The following is an 18227-nucleotide window of genomic DNA, read 5'->3' on the forward strand; positions in this document are numbered from 1 at the left end:
TTCTCTCAAGCCTACGCATGTCCTCAGCTGTCATAACCTATGTTTCACTGCCATACAGCATAGCTGTTCGCACACAGGCATCAAACAATTTGTGTTTCACTATGAGAGAGAGGCCTTTTGTTGCCAGCAGTGGTAGGAGCTCTCTGATCTTTGCCCAGCCTAAACTTATTCTCACAGCTATGCACTTGGAGCATCCACCTCCACTACTAACTTGGTCACCTAGATAATGGAAGCTATCTACTACCTCTAGCTTGCACCCCTTGCAGTTGAAGGAGTCTATTTTCTACACATTTTCAGCTTTTATTGTACCTGTGCTCCTTCCACATACAAAGCTAGTTTCCCTCTGTTTCTGTCTCTCTGTCTCTCTCTCTCTCTCTCTATATATATATATATATATATTAGAAGGTTTGGAGGTGATGTACAGGTATATATTAGAAAAAATAAGGTACTCAGAAATCTGGATGGTTATACATTTACAGATTTTTATCAAAATGTCACATGATTTTCTAAATCATAAATTAGCGCTTGCATCTACTCTAGTAGAATCTTCAGACTTGAATTTGTTTGAGAGTGTTCGTCTCTTTTTATAGTATCATTGAGTGTGTAGGGGGGGAGAGAGATATAGGATTGTAAAAGAGGGTGAGGAATGGGGAGAAAGTGAGAGAGAGAGTCTATGCCTCTGTGTGTGTGTGCCATTTGTGTGACACTAGTATCTGCCATGACTGTGATTTTACTCAGCTTGATGGGTCTTCTTCTCAAGTATGATATAATGCCAAAAGTCATTACAAAAGGTTTCTTTAAGTTTCCATCTCCTAAATCCATTCATACTTTATCCTTGGATAGCCCAAGGATAAAGTAGATGACACTTGCCCAAGGTGCCACGCAGTGGGACTGAGCCCAGAATCATGTGGTTCATAAGCAAGCTACTTACCACAGATCCACGCCAGTGTCTAGACATACATACACACACACATATATATATATATATATATATGCATGTATGTATGTATGTATGTATGTATTAAAGGAAGTAAAAAATAAAACAATATATATAGGCATACGAGTGACTGTGTGGCATTTTTCAAATGATAGATGGTGAGGAAGGTTTTTATGAGAAAAAGAAATGTTTGAAAATTTATGATTTTTTCACACCCCACTTCTCCCACCTCCAGACTGATTTTGGTGAATTGATTGCTCTAATTACTTAAAAACGATGGGAAAAGCCTCTTTGTTAAAAAAAAAAAATTTGAAAATATTTTCAGACTAAAAGGTGTATGATTTATGGGAGATTTAGCTGTTGTTTCTAACACGTCCCACGACCACCTGGTACCTTCCATGTTTCTTTGTCACTCTGACAAGTATTGATGTTTCTCAACATTTTTCTTCCCATAAACACATTTTATGGAATGATAATGCAGAAGTTTTTAGTCCAAGAGTAGTCCGTTTGTAGGGATTTAAGCAACCATTAAAAAATTTTGTAATTTAAATTTTTAACCCCCACCAACTGAGTCTGTGAGAGTGTGTATGTATGCATGTAGGAAAAAACATATTCACTAACAGAAAAATATGCTATTAAAATAAAATGTCTTCAACATACTTTTTAAAAATCACTGTGGATAAATCCCAGCAATGACTCTTCACTGTTTTGAAATTATAGACACAAAGGATGTGGGGTTGAAAAAGCCATAAATTTTCCATTTATTTTTAATAGAATACTTTTCTGTTAGTAAATATATATTTATTTTCCTTAAAGACACACAAACATATACACGCGGACTCGCTTGGTGCCGGGGAGGGGGAGAGAAACGCGGAAGGTATCACGTCGTCGTGGGATGTGCTACAAACAACAGCCAGGCTTCCTTTCACTTTTTCGTCTGGAAGTATTTTCCAAATTTGTTTTTAACGAAAAGACTTTCCCCATCGTTTTAAAGTGCGGAGTGCAAAAAAAAAAAAAGACCAAATTCGGCCCCAAGGTGGGAGCAGGGGAGTGAGAGGCCAGGGGTGATAGCAGGGGAGTGGGGAGAACAAGGGAGTGGAATTGAAAAAAAAACCCCAGATTTTCAAAATGTTTTTTTCTTAAAATGCTTTCCTCTATCATTTCCGAGGGCGAAGCGTAAAAAAAAAAAATAAATTGGAAAAATCCCCGCCGATCATTTTGAAGCGCTGGTAAAAAAAAAAATTGAACCATTTTTCGCGGAGAGTAAATTAATTTAATTTTTTTTTTTCAATTTTAACTTCGTTTAATTTCTTTCATACAACTGTTACTGCATACTTAATCACATAAGTATTCTACATTTGGTCGCACACCATAAGGGTCAACGGAACTTATTAAAGTTAACCAAAACGCTCGCAGCGTTAACAGTGGACGATGGCGGGACTTGGGCGTTGGAACAGCCAAACACACCCATGGGCATTTGAAAATTCCTTTTCAAAACGGAGAAAGTCCAACATATGTTGGTGACATATTCCAGACTTCCGTCACGGGAACTTACTCTCATTTACAAATAATGACGGGGTTAGCAAAAAAAAAAAAAAAACGGAAAATTCTTTTTCACTTATAGTTTTGGGGTTGTCTGCATTAACTTGCAGAAAATAATTGTTTTGTTTACAAAATAAATTTATAAGTGCGCATGCGTGTGTGTGTGTGTGTATACAAATAAAAGTATGACTATATAGTGTATATGTTATGTGTGTGTGTGTGTAAAAAACAAACAAACCAAAACAGCCAATCAGAAAGGCGGACTCTTATATAAAGAGAGGAAGCTTTCATTAATCGCTTTTAAAGTCGCAAGCGTTTACATTGAGTAAGCTCTTATCGTTTCCCTCAAAAAGTTTAACAGGCGCTCAGTTAATATCCCTCAAGATGGTCTCTGTTCTGACGAATATCTTTTGTAGTATTAACTCCTCGCCTGTTATGGACCCCTTTCAATCGGTAATGCACATGGATAATGAAGAAAATCTGAAATTTTGTAGAAAAGAAGTGCACAAAATTGTCAAAGACATGGTGTTAAACTTCGATAAAGGTCACTTTATCTCGAAACCCGAGTCCGACATTTGTGCAGGCATGAGAAAATCAGTATTAGAAATTTACAACACTTACAGAGATGCTCTGCATAAAAACGTTGCCCAATTGTTAGGCGAAGTTGCTGATGAATTTACAATACAAAAAGCCTATCGTTGCGTTGTGGACACCATCCTGGAGGATCGGAAAAATCTGCATTGGCGGCGTATCTCGATGGTTTTCATTATGTTGGCCCTTTTGGCGGAAGATCAGCGAGCAAAAAAGCATGACCTTTCCTGGGAACATTATAACCAAATCTTGATAAAAATCTTTAGAGACCACAAGATCGACATCTGGATAAATGATAACGGCGGATGGGTGAGGTTTAATTTATTATATATAATTATTTTTAAAATTCATATATTTTTTTGTACGTGAATAAAATATAGAGATCTGATTTAGTAAACAAAATACATAGCTTTGAGAATTGTATAGGCCTTTATTTATTTTTTTTACGGAGAGAAATTCTGCTTTAAGCTCGCCATATAATCTCTCATAACTATCTTGGTAGTATTTTACGAATTTGTATTCTTAATACAGAAAACTACACGACTGTAAAAAATTTTTGTGTCACTTTTTCGAATTTAAAAAAGAAATCACAGTTTGAAATATAAACAAGTCCTAAATTTTGGCTTAAATCCCAACAAATTAAATGTGTTAATGGGGAAGAAAGATATCAAAAAATCTGAATACGCCAGACTGACAAACAAACGGGGGCAGTTGTGAGATGTGCTATGAGGGGGTCATATATGGCATGCTTAAATAGAATTCTGCTCCCATGTTTTAAAAGAAAATAAACACATTTAATTTATTGAATAAAAATACTTTCCAGACACAATCATGAAAGTATAAACGAAATTGGTGTTGTTTATCTTTAAATATTATAGTTGAAATTAAAAAGCAATTAGCAAGTCTATCTGTAAAAAAAGTGTTTTACAATAGCATTATATAATTTATTCTTTAACACTTTTTCTTACAAAACGGACCTAATTATTTAATATATTTTAATTGACGGCATAACGTACCAAGTGCGAAAAATATTGTAGGTCTTTATTCTCATATGAAATCTCTCACTCACCCAAACTTTTGCTTCTTTATGCTGTACCTAATATACAAACAGTTTATTATTATACAAATAGTATTGAAGTACGTTAGGGGATGATATTGCACTAATTAATGTCATTATGGCGCCTCGCTTTATGTTCTGGAGTTCGAACCCTACTCAGTTCGATTTCGCATTCCCGACAAAATAATTGCCAATTAACAATAAACTATATATTCATTTCCACACAACCCCCCCTTTTTAAAAAAAATTTTGTTCTTGCCTCAACGTAGTCGTTCGACCTGCTTGAAATAGCAGTGAAATCTCTTAATACCCTGTTACTTTATATGACCGTTAATTACTGTTGCCGATACCACTCGGCTGTCGACCTTGCTTGATAGTGTCTGACTATATCCATATCAAGCAATCTAAATTCTTTTAAATAATTAACGGAAAAAAATTTTTAAATTCACAATACAAATCAAACTATAATTAGTTATCTCTCCTCTTTTTATATCGGGTGGTGGTTGTTTAGTTCCAAGTCATCCTATTAGTTCAGTCCTATGATTAGACTTTCCAGACAAAGGCCACCCCGTCATATATTTATACTATTTTTAATTTGTTGTATAGGATTTAGATGATCCGATGCGTCTATTATGATATTTTATTTTTAAGAGAATACGACGTTAATTCCATGGAGATTTGGCTGCAATTTGTTTTCTAACCAAACCAGTTTTATTGTCGGTATATTTAATAGCACTTTAGAATTATAACCCGACAATAAAGCTGTTTCAGCCTTCCTTTTTATCTTTATTTTCCCCCCACTATATCTAGGACTACGTTACACTGGTTTGAGGGACATTTGGCTTCGGTTTTTAACAAGTCAAACGACAATATAAGCTGTTCGCTCGTCTTTATGTATAAAGTTAAAAAGTTTGGGCGAAATCATTTCCTTGATATATATTTCACCAATTTTCCCTCTCTCTCTCTCTTTGCTTATTGTTGCTAAGCACACACACTCATCATTTTCCTTGACTTCGATACTTTGATTATCGATTGTTGAGTATAAAAGTCAGTTCAGTCGCAGTCACACAAAGGACATTGATTATGTGTGACGTGGAGCCAACCGAGCACATCAAATGTGGGGTAGCTTTTTGCAAGGCCTTTGTTGTTGCAGCTTAGCTCCGGTTTTGAGCATCGATCGTGCAAACTTACGATCAAAGCCGCTCCAGCTGTGAATATCTATCTTAATCTATCCAAGATCATATTACCAAACTTATTCTCTTTTTTTTTAAGAGGCTGAGAGGTGTACTGAGTGAGATTTTGCTGCTATTTCTAGCGGATCATTGCTGCCACGTAGAAGTTCTCCCACTTTCTCATTAGTTCGTGGGATGGGCGGATTCGTTATCAAATTAAAACCAGACTTGCAGCCTACCAAACCGGATTTAGTCTCCAATTTTATTCTGGGTTGCAAAAAGAGAGTAAAATTACTCTACAATCCAAATTCTCTTAATTGCCGTTATTACTTTTCTTTACATTTCGACCGACCTAATTTATCGAATTATTTATTTAAAACCAAGCATAAATAGCAAAGGAGTTGTGTTCGCTGATTTTTTTTTCCTTCCTTGTCTCAGTTTTAAACACTCATTTTCGACGATAGTAAATTAAGTAAAATTCTATTTCTAAGTATAGGTCGATGGTTAGTACTTGTCACTTGGAATTTTCAGTATTTCAGAGTAAAGACCACTTCTGGAAATTTACGGAGGAGAGGTGTTGATTGCTCTGTAAATTTTCCAAAAGAAGCCATCTAAACCTTATTTCTCATAACTTTCATTGTTTTAGCTTTAAAACACACACTCACACGAGGCAATACTTAACGAAAACTATACTACTCTCTAGATAAATATATAAATATTTTATCCATAAATCCGACAATAAATATTGTTTCGCCCATGTATATATATAAACACACACACACACACTGTAACTAACACAAGAGTAGAAATTCATATTTGTGAATTTTCGTTTCCTTTCTTAGCTCTTAGCATTTTTACATCCTGTTTTGAGTAGATCTAGATCTAATTACATCTGTCACTTAGTATTTCAAACATTTTTTAAAATTGCTACAATTTCGCCTTGAAATCTTGCCGAATTGACTTTATTTTTGAAACGGAAATTGTCGGTTACCAAGAGAACCTAAAATTTAATCATTACTCTGAGCATTTAATGGTCGGCGATCTTTCGTAGACCTTTCGTTCTCTTTCGCTCTCATTACTTCAAAAGTTCCCGTCATTACTTCAAAAGTTCCCGCAAGCCCATATGTAAAAAAAAAAAAAAATTTTTACGGAAATCGACGGAAAGGTCTACTTGAGACGAAAGATTGCCTAATGGTCTAATGCTGGAATTTAAGCCAAAAATTTAAACTAATTTTTTAAAATTTTATAAAATTTCGAAAACTTAAACAGATTTCATAGTCGTATGAATTATCGTGTGTAGAACAGAAATTCACCAGAAATTTCTGAAAATTAAAATAATAATAAAGTTATGAAGAGGTTTTATATGTCGTGTATAAAGCAGAATTGCCTTCTTGTCGATGGTGGTGGCGATGTATCTGCCAGCAGTCACGTATTCTCTTGAGTGTGTTAACGTCATACTTTCCGACCTCTCCTAATTCTTAGCCGAAATGAATAGTCTGTTAACATTTGCGAATTTTTGCATCATCGTATTACTAGAGGCTTGGTCCGAAACGTTTGCATTCTCATCTACCCACGCACGGCGTATCAGTTTATCTTCTTGCGCAGCAGACGAATCGCGTCTCTCTTCAGGTTGGCTGACATATATTCATTCGTTACTTGGGCCAAACTACGCAAAAAAACAAACCAGCAAGGGCGTCTCTGTGGTTGCCCGACCTGCTAGACTCAACAGCCAAATACCTTACCGTCTAACAAAGAAAAGACACGGTACATAATCGAGAAGACATAGCGCTCAAGATAATATACGAAATGGCCATATGTGGAACGTTTTTCACTGTAGTGTATAATAGATCCTAAAGCCACTATTTTCCTGTGCTCTGAAAATGTCTCATTCCAGATGTTTTACCTTCTGTTGCAGTCATTAGGCTGCAGCTATGTTAGGGAACCGCCTTGAAGGGTTTAGTTGAACAAATCGATCCCAGTAAATTTTCTTTTCTAAACCTGGTACTTAACCATGGTTCTTTTTTCACTACTAAGTTGTGAGGAACATAAACAAACTAACACCAGTTACCAAGTGGTAGCAGTGGTCTCACGCGTGTGCACGACAAGCCTTCAATTTCCGTCTACCAAATCCACTCAAAAGGTTTCGGTTGGCCAAGTGCTATAGCATACTTGTCAAAAGCCGTCACACAATGCGACTAAAACCAGAGCTTAAACTATTTCTTTTTTTAAATTCAGAAAATCACTAGTCACACATAGCTGAAACAGGACATTTTCAGACTTGAAAATAACCAGTCTGTCCTTTGCACAGACTAGGATTTGCATTCATATGTGCATACACTTGAGAGCACTTAAAAGTGCAAAAAATGCATTTTTCTGAAAGTTTCAACTGTGACCATTCTATTTAAAAAGTGTTACAAATATTATCTCTTCATCGTTGTTTTTTCTTAGTATAAATCCACCTTATTTTTGGACCTTGTTAAAAAATTTTCTACAACAGCTTCGTTTTTAAAAATTTTCATTAGATTATTTTCAAAATGTTTACTTCTTTTGTAGTTTTGCTTGCTGATGATGTGTGTATAGATCTATACTGCTATTGCCCCATGTTGTTCTATTCCTTGTCAGTACAGAAATTTTGTTGTTAAATTCCCTCTGTTACTATCTGGTTTTTAAATTTAGTACCTATTTATTACCCACAAGGGGCTAAACAAGGACAGACATAGGTATTAAGTAGATTACATCGACCCCAGTGCGTAACTGGTACTTAATTTATCGACCCCGAAAGGATGAAAGGCAAAGTCGACCTCGACGGAATTTGAACTCACAACGTAACGCAGACGAAATACCGCTAAGCATTTCGCCCGGCATGCTAACGTTTCTGCCAGCTCGCCGCCTTTTAAATTTAATACCACTGTGCAGCTCATTGGACAAATGTCTTCTACAGGGTGCGAGGGGTATTTGAGGACATTTTGTTTTTAGTTCATTTTAGTATTTAATGTAGCTTTTTTTTTTTTTTTTTGATAAACCTTTCAATTTATCATGCTAACTCAAGAAATGAATATACATGCAAACCACAGTGTTGCAAGATCATTTGTACATAAATTTTGGTTGGAATTGGAGGCATGTGATGATAATGTTTCATTCTGTATCAAAGAGAAAAAAATATTCACAACGCTCAAACACTAAAAGGACACCAGAATTTATACAACATTCAAAACATTATTGATGAAAACCCCAGATCAATGAGGTCCATTGGTAAAGAATTTGGGGTATCAGAGTGGACTATCAGAACTGTGGTACATTGTAACATTTTGATACAAGTCCTTTGTAATGAGAAAAGGCCAATTGTATGAAACGATGTCCGTTCTTTGGAATGCTGCCAATAAAGATCATTATTAACTCCAACAATTCTCAGTAATCATTTCGTTGTTGTTTCTGCATACAAAGGTGGTATTCAAGAATGGTAGAGCAGACATCATCAGTCACTTCATTGCTACTAGTTATGTAAATCTTGAGTTTCGTCCAAGTTTCTCTAAATCTTTTGAAAAATGCCATGTCTGGACCAGAAGTTGCTCCCATCAGTGAGTCAAAACAGCTCCTAAAAACTAACTCAAAATTGTGATGATGGCAAGGGAAGTACAACAGGTTGCGATTGAACAACTTTTCTAGATTTGTACTGGCATCATTCACTTGACCTGTGTTGCTTGCTGTCGTATCTGAGCAAAGTGCCTGAATTTTGTCAGTTATACCTCATTTCTTCACTGCTTGGTAAACAGCCATGGCTTGCTGTTCTCTTGAAGATGTTAGAATTTCAGGGACTCCCAACAATTGCTCCTTGCCATGGAAAGTTTGACCCTCTGGAAAATTGGAAGAAGTCTTCGATGTTTCGAGCAAGCCTATACACCTCTATAGAAATTTCAGATATTAACAATTAAAGGAACAATTAAACGTTTGTTAGGAATTGATATATTATTGCTTAGCCCCAGGGCAACCCTGACAGTACAGACCTATGGTCAAAGGCTTCCATTTATGACCAACCATCCTTTGAGGGCTGTCTCTGACTACATTATCTAATGTTCTTTAAATAAAAAAAGAATGATGTGATTTAAGGGATATTTGGTTACTATTTCTAGCAAAATAGCAGCTTTCAAAAGATTCACTCTTTGAAGTGACTGGAACAATTTTATGTATTTAAAATATATTCATAAAATGTGGCTGCAAGATACAAAGCTTTCACTTTTCTTTTTTCTCAATTCTTGCTTGGCTAATTTTGCATTCTTGTTAGCTTTAGTGGTTGTCAGGGAGAATTTCCTGCTTTTGTGGGGTATCATTCACAGAACACACTATTGTCATGCAGTGTCCCTAAAATAAAAGTGAAAAACTGCTGACTGCCTTAACCTTTGAACATTTAAACAGGCCATATCAAGCCAAAATATTCTACCAGTTTTATATCTATATCAGCCAGATCTAGCCTCTCACACCTGCCCTACAATGTCATTCTAAAAATAGTCACGTTGAAATCTCAAAGCTATGAGGTAAGGTTTGCTTAATTCAAAACATTGTGAACAGATAAGTATTATATTTGGCAGAGTAATCTGAATGTTAAAGGTTTATGTTACCCATCTCAACCTTAAGCTTCTTTTGTGTGGAAAAGATAGATATACCTTTCTTAAGAGCACTCTAGTTTCCAAAATTGCATATTTTTCTATTTTTTGTATTCTATTTTCTTATATGTTTTTATTTTCCTTAATGCAGGATGGCTTCCTGGAACATATTCATATGAAACACAAAAGTAAATTGGAAGAAATTATCTGGCTGAGTACAATTGGACTCTGGTCTTTGTCAGTTTCTGGTTTGTGAATGATGAAATGTCTGTAATATGAAGACTGGAATTGAAGTCATCTTTAATTTTCTTGTAACAAATTAGCACCTTTAACACAAACTGAAGAAGCTATATCAATCTGATTAATTTTTTAGATATCTAAAAGCAGATTTCTTAACACTTCATTGTTATCTTACCTGGACTAAACATCATTAAAATTGTAATTACTTACAAATGGAATAATCTGTCATTCCTAATATAAGCAAAATTAGTATAACATATTTTAATGAAAACAATTGCTTAAAATGTAAATTCTGTTGAATATCATCACAACATTCACATCTTATCAAAATCCAAGTTGTTAATCCTTCGTTACATTGTATGAAAGTGCTTTGTGGTTGTTGCTTTGGCTATGTAAGACACGTATGTTTGTATATTCACTTTTATTTCAACAGTGTAATTTCAAATGTTGTTAATTGTAAATAGTCAAAATAACTCTTTACAATGAAATTATAATGACAAATAACACTGGGAATCAAACTAGTTATAACATCTAACTACAAAAAGGCTATTTTATTATGCAAGTCAGGTCTTAGAGTAACAGCCTGCCTGGCAGCTAAAGTGAATTGCACTTGCTTGATAAAACAAGCAAAATATGGCTATTGCAGCACCTGCCAAGCTTTAGAAGGAACAACCAAAATAAAATCAATTTCATTTTAAAGCAGTTCTTTCCCATTTTATCTTAATTAGAAATAATTTAACTTAAGACTTATTATCCTGATGAAATTAAAATTACAAATTCACCTTTACTTCTGAGTATTATTTGTGTATATATATGGCAGATTGATAGGTGAAGTAATGATAATTCCACACTCCAATATATAAATTTATAAACCTGTGACTATTGGACACTTGGTATAACTACCTCAGTACCAGTTTTGAGAAGTGAGACTTAAGACCAAGTCTTTAGTGGAATTCTGAATATATTTTTAGAATATATGTTAAACAGATTCACACATGATATCAAAATTGTAGTAAATCAGGAGAATATAGTTATGTAGGTGCAAATCGCTTCACAGTCCTGTAGTTCCAGTATCAGCCCCACTGCATGGTATGCTGGGAAATGTCTGCTGCTATTACCTCAAGTTGACCAGTGGTTTCTGAGTGAAACCCAAATGCTTCACTTGTCCACTGCAGTGAAGCATGTCCAAGCTTCTTGACATATTGCACAATCTTTGTAAACAAAAGTCTAATTCAGACTGTGCTGTTTGTTTCCGGTTCTTTGTGTAACCATGTGCGGGCTGGCCGTTGTTCGATAGACTGGAAGATTTATTGCCTTGCTTGGATACAAGTAAGGGTTGGCAACAGGAAGGATATCTGGCCGTGGAAAACTCTGCCCCAGAGTAGTCTCATCTGATCTATGCAAGCATGAAAAAGCAAATGTTACAACAATGAGTGTGATGCCTATGATAAACCCTTAAATGAAAAGGAATTCTGTAAATGATTATTTAGGGAAGAATAAGACTGGGATGAGGCATGAACAGAGCTGCTTGTAGATCATGAGATCAATTCCACTTGGGGCATTTTCTTTCGATTCTGGACTATACATTTTGTCTTTCTTTCACAGAGCTTCAAATCTTTACAATTTCTTCCCTGCCAATATTTTTCTTGCAGTTAGTTTTTCAGAAACATAAACTGCACTATATCTGGAAGGTTTCTCTTGACCAAACCATTTAAAACAGGAAAAAAAACAAAACTATAGTTAGAAATATTTTTGATGGATGGAGTGGGTAGCGATGCCCATTATAATATCCTTGTCCTGTCTGTGGTAGGGATAAGATAGCAACAAGTATTTTTGTATTAAAATTAGAGCTAAGTTAAATTTGCCTAGCTACACAGCGAAATATTTAAGTGAACTTAAATTGAATGTTTGAGATGAGTTTTCAGATAATTCATCCCATTTTTAGAGTTGAATAATGTTTCTCATTGCCAACATATTTCTACTACCATTTTTTTTTTTTTCCTTCCTGTTTGCTTTGTATAAAATTTGAAGGAGTTTAGTTATTTAATAAATTATTTATTTTCACATAATATATGCAGAGACTTCCTCTAAATATTTTCATTGATATGATGTTGGATGATTACTCCTTGTTATCAAATATTGTGATTGGAACAATTTCGTTCCTACATCTGGTGAGAGGGAAGCAATGAAATTAGCACCAGTCAGGTATTGAGGTTGATTAAATTGATTATGTCCTTCAATTAAAATTCAAGATTAATCAAAATCAGATTTTTTTTAATGCTATTTGTATTCATGCAAGGTGATCATAATCTTCACTTGAAACTTATTGATCACACATTTTTCTTTTTTTTTTTTTAGTACTTTTGTATTAATGTAGATCTGGATTTCTTATAAATAGCAATTCCCAATATAAGCAAAATGCCACACAATCAATTAGATCAACTCCAGTACTTGACTGCTACTTCATCAACTTTGGAAGGGTGGTGGGCAAAATTTGTCTCAGCAGGATTGGAACTCAGGATTGAAGGAGCGCCAATCCACTGCCCTACAATTTAGCCTCTGTAGAGTAGTATACTACATCTCATTAGTTTCATAATTCCTTCTCCCACCAACCTAACTACATTGAAACTTTTTTTTTTTTTACATCAGTAACTATTAACAATTCAATCTGCTTCTTTTTTCTGATGCTATTAATAAGCAATTACTAAAAAAAACCAAAAAACAATAAAACATCAACATATGAAGCTGCTGTGCCTCTATTTTTGTATCTTAAATAAATGATTATAAATGGATATTGTGTGTGTGTCTGTGTGCATGCTATCTTGTGAAAAAGTAAAACATCAAAACTTTCAAGGATGGAAGACATTGCTACTTGTCATTCACTTTGACATCTTACTTTTGGGAGGATGCAAAGAATATAAAGTGATGTCCTCTTCCAACCAAACATCTGCATATTACATCTACAACTGAAGCAACACCTCAAAGATTGGAACATCGTCTTGAGGATGTTAATCATCATCATCAGTGGACAGCTATAAAGAATGTGTGTATAAATGTATATATTGTGTGTGTGTTTTGTATATATATCATCATCATTATTTAACGTCTGCTTTCCATGCTGGCATGGATTGGATGGTTTGACTGAGGACTGGCAAGCCAGGTGGCTGCACCAGGCTCCAATCTGATATGGCAAGGTTTCTTCCTAATGCCAACCACTCCAAGAGATGTATATATATATGTCTGTTCACTTCATTATGAAGATATTAAATTTTCGAAACTTTATTTGTTTGTCAGATTTCTTTTAAGAATTTTGAATCTATCTCTCGATTTGTATCAATAATCAAAGAAAAACAAATCTGGTAAATTACTCAAGCCTCTTGTCTTCAATTGGAGAGTAGTTTGCACCATATAACAATTCCTTGAACTTAAATTTAAAATTTAAAAAACAAAAATGACAAAGAAAATTAAACTGTATTGAAAATGTTTCTTTTTCAACCAGTGTAGAATGAGATGTTATATGAATAAATGAACAATCTGTTAGATTAGCACCTTTTGTACATGTATGGATAAGTGAGGTATTTTTATAGCTGGATGCCCTTCCCGACACTGGCCTTTATCTTTTTATGAAGTTTTTTTTTTTATTCCACGGCTTTGAGAATGCACTGTTACTGGGCATAATATTTACCAAGAATGTAAGTACGACAACACTGCTTTTTGACTCAGACCATCTTATTTAAGAAGTAGGAAAGACATTTTAGACACTCGCACACATGATGGGCTTTCCATACAGCTTCAGTCTGCCAATTCCACTCATAAGGCTTGGGTGACCTAAAGCTATAGTAGAAAATACGCCCACACCATGCTGTGCAGCAGCACTGAACCTAAAATCATTTGGGTTGTAAAGCAAACTCCTTAACCACACAGCCATTCTGGGATTCAGTTATCAGGTTGGAGCTGGTGTATCTTAGTCATTGTCCAAGTGATTTACCAATGAAACCCTAATACATGAATGTCCTCAGTTGTTGAGATCTCACAAAATATAATACTGTCTTCTTTAGCCCCTCCTCCAACGTCTACACAAGAACATCTGTGGCTGATTACTTGCTGCCAATAGCAGCTGAAATGGCTTCAGTTCTCTTATCGGATGCATATACACTGCCAGAAACCTCCTCCTCTTCCCACAAAAAAATCCTCAACCGTTCTTTTGAGCTTAAGTCTGCTGCATCAGGTTTGATGTGTGGCGACGCTTTCTATACAGATGTCTCATCCCTCCCGCAATGACACACACCACCAGAATTGCACCGTTTCTATGAACAAAATCCAGCAAATAGTAAAACATGGGTACCAGGGTTTCTCCAGCTGCTTATAAAATACATAAGGCTTAAAAAAAAACGGTGAAGCACAGTCCCTATTGGGTGCCGCAGTGAGAACAAATTCGATCGTCAACTATTTTATTTCTGGTTGTGCACTTACCCAAGACATTCTGTTGTGATTTAAAGGAAATTTCGCTGCTATTCCTAGCAGGTTGAGCAACAAATTAGTGACTCCTTTACAACCAAGCTACAATGATTTCCAGTGTAACCGGTTAGACTTATACAAGAATGTAAGGGGAAATAACTTTTCATATCGTACTGCCGACAAAAAAACGCTATTTATCTGCAACCTGTTATAATTATGTAACGAACGTTCTACGCTAAGAAATAACATTGTTCTGTAGATATATTCAGCCTTTTTCGAACAATTTGAAATACAAGGTACAGATAAGTTAAAAGAATAAAAAAAAAAGTTTTCAATTACTTTGAAAGTACGGGAGACAACTCCGGTTATATTTCTGAGTCATGACATTCACATTCCATTTTCAGTGTAATACTTCCGTAATTAGCAATTGATCAAGATCTAACAATAACTGATTGAATAAAATATCGCAAGCATTTCAGTTAGGTCTTTGGTTGAAAAAAATATAATTTCTTGATGCTCTGATTGCCACTGCAATTTAGTTATATAAAAAAAGGAAATAAAATTAAGGGGAGATAAATAGTGAAAGAAGCAGCTTATTTTTTTATACATCGTAAAAACTGGCGATCGCCACCAGAAAGTGAACAAATGTGTTCAATAGAGGTGACTTATCCTCAAAACTATAATTTATTCTAACCGGGAGACAAAGGCTATTCAGAAATATTTTCCAGGACCGTCACGCCGTCCGATCTAACACTCCATGTTATGAAGTGCTTCGTGGGTACAACCTCGAGAAATATCCTTATCAGCTAGCACAGAATATCTGATCAACTTTCCTTCCAGTTTGTGACTCGAACTCCAACGATAGTATAATCATTCAAATTTAGAAAAGCTAGATTTTTATCAGCACAGAATTGATAAAATGTAGTTCATATGTAACTGCCTATGCATACAGGAATTGTGATGAGATGGAGTTAAATTCACTCATTGAAATCCAGATGTCCAAATAGCAGAGGAAAGTTATCTATAATTGATCGAAACGTGCACAGTCACATAAACAGGGCGTACAGAAAATTATTTCAGAGAAAACTATCCTATAAGGTGAAAACAGATACACAAAAGTGAAGTATATACTTATCTTCAATTTCTGAGAAAATTATTTTAAAAAAATGGATGAATCTCTACTTACCTTCGACATGACTGGATGTTATTCTCAGACTTCAAGTAAATGCTTACAGAGATTCAGAAATGTAAGAGCAGATAACTCGTCAAGTACTAAAGGCTTTTGTTAACGTACATGATACATACATTCCATTCTCGCTCCACACATCAGAAGTTGGTGAATAATCAATATCTTATTCATTAGAATCCGAGATGACTTGTATTTATAGCAAAATTTTCTGATTTCCATTAAAACTATATCAGGCCAAACATGCATCTCAGCTTAACAGCATTTGTGGCTTTATGTTCCTTAACCAGATTCACGTTACTAGTACCCGATCGAGAGTACGGGCTGGGTGTTAACACAATCTGAAAATTAGCCTTTTACTACTGCAGTGCGAATAGTTTTCTTTACTTTTGTAATTTGTAAAGCATACAATTTGCTTTCGACTATTACTTTGCACAACGTTGTTTACAAAGTTTATTACGCTGGTTGTACCCAGAAAACAATGAAACCTTCCTGAGAGTATTTACAACTACAGATGAATTTTAGTAAAACGGTCAAATAAATTTTTTTACAAGGCTGAAATAATTTTTCTCACATTTACGACTCCCTGCTGAAACTTAAATTAGTCTAGTCTAGATATATGTCAAGAGCGTACAACCTGTCAGTTTCAAATATATTGATATTTTGCCTATTAGATCTACAATGTTGGTTAACACAAATTTAGGCTCTGAAAAAATCAGGCATGTGCTGTCAGTAATTACTCAGGGTAGGCAGTTGGTGACGTTTATATAGTAAAACACGCAAAAGAAAAAAAAAAAGCGAAACAGGCGCGCGACTGAGTTGGAGGCAGAATTACTTCTGCCTTTATATCACATAAAGAAAACGTTGTAGGGATGTACGCAGCACATGTACTACAGCAGTACTGTACGTAGTTTTCATACTGACATTGAGAGGCAGGGGCGAATTATACTACCTAATCTACAAAAAAAAAAAAGCATTTTATGCATAGTAGGGTAACCTTCATAATTTAATTGAATTAGGTGCGTATTTTGCCATAAAAGGAAAATGTTACTATCGATCTATTTTATGCAGGGTAGGCACTGCCTACCTTGCCTACCCGGGTGGCACGTCCCTGGAAAAACTACATGAAGATACACAAATTTGAGCCGTGAAAAATACACAAATGTTTATAAAGTGATTATCCACAAAACAACAAACATTTCCAATCTAAAGACTTAACCAATCACAGAAAAACTTACAAAGACGTTCAATTTAAATTTTCTCCGAAAGAAATTCCGCTACTTTTAAAATCATTATCCGAGACGTCTGAGAGACTGTAGGTTCTGAATACTCTTGAGATGAAGATATCAAATTCATAAATCGCAATCAATAATACCAAATCAGGCATTCAACAAATATATCGAATAGCATAATCAATGGATCTTATTAAATTTATTCCAACCACCTGAAGTATTTCAAACTTCCACCACTTTTTTTTTCTTAATTTTCTTTGATATAACTTCTTTATTATGTATTTCTTGGAAATAATCTGGTGAAAATTTGAAGTGCTTCGAATGTTGGAAATGCAACATGATTCTAGCCGATCAACTCTATAAAATCCAGATTTTTATCAATAACGAATCAACAAAATATTACCAATCAATTGTAAAAAGTTTAGCAAATACTGATTTTCGGATTAATCAATATAAAATTTGGTTAATACTAGTTTTGTGAAGGAATAAAATTTCTTATAATTCTATACATCTACATGCAGCTCGCCTACATTTTTTTCTTTACATATAGATTTTATGAAGTGATGAAGTTACATCGACTCCTTAAAATGCAAATATGTAAATATCAAAGAAAAGTTGAAAACATTCGTACTTACACATCCATATTAACAAGCCATGGGTTATAAAGAAGTTTATTTGAGGAGAGAAAAGCTTATATGTAATTATGAAATAGTCTTCATTTTCAGAAGAATGTTTTAAAAAATAAATGAATCCCCACTCACCTGCGATATGATTTGATGATGTGTTCTGCTGGAGATTGAGATTAAATCTTGAAAGATCGAAGCAGGAATGCAGGAGCAGATAACTAATGAACCACTGAAAGCCTTTGTTAAAACATACCCCCTCCCTCCCTCTCTCGCATTCCATATTTCACACGTCAGTAGTTGTCGAGCTCACTATAAATTTGAATACAGGGGTTAGATATATTTATAGTAGAAATATTTTCTGATTTTAATTAAAACGATGTCAGGCCCAACAACAGCTCGCACGCGAGATTACAAGCGTTTCTGGCACTCGCGTTCCCTTCACAAATTTACACTTGCTAATAACCTGGTTCGATTGACCGAAATAACGTAGGTCTAAAAAGAAAGTAGGCATAACTCCTTTCTTTTGATTTAACCGTAATCAATTAACAGAAATTTGGAGCTTTCATAAATTATTTACTTCATGTT

The 18227-nt window shown here is 34.9% G+C and overlaps 1 protein-coding gene and 1 long non-coding RNA gene across 2 annotated transcripts in view; one reads left to right on the forward strand and one right to left on the reverse strand.

Moving 5' to 3' along the window:
* Positions 1-18227, reverse strand: part of LOC118766472 — a 21177-nt gene continuing 2950 nt past the window's right edge. The window contains exons 2-3 of the long non-coding RNA XR_005002407.1: positions 16081-16084; positions 1-343 (exon numbers count right to left, since the gene is read on the reverse strand). This is a non-coding gene — a long non-coding RNA (uncharacterized LOC118766472). The remainder of the gene's footprint in view (positions 344-16080; positions 16085-18227) is intronic.
* Positions 2767-11869, forward strand: LOC115220385. The gene is made up of 2 exons (XM_029790505.2): positions 2767-3379; positions 10052-11869. The coding sequence occupies exons 1-2, from the start codon at positions 2864-2866 to the stop codon at positions 10154-10156; spliced, it is 621 nt and encodes a 206-aa protein (XP_029646365.1). The 5' UTR covers positions 2767-2863; the 3' UTR covers positions 10157-11869.

Source organism: Octopus sinensis, linkage group LG16, assembly GCF_006345805.1.
Source record: "Octopus sinensis linkage group LG16, ASM634580v1, whole genome shotgun sequence".
NCBI lineage: Eukaryota > Metazoa > Mollusca > Cephalopoda > Octopoda > Octopodidae > Octopus > Octopus sinensis.

Coding starts and splice junctions, on each gene's coding strand:
- LOC115220385 (XM_029790505.2), top strand. CDS start 2,864: ATGGTCTCTGTTCTGACGAATATCTTTTGTAGTATTAACTCCTCGCCT. Junction 3,380..10,051: donor TAAATGATAACGGCGGATGG/GTGAGGTTTAAT, acceptor TCCTTAATGCAG/GATGGCTTCCTGGAACATAT.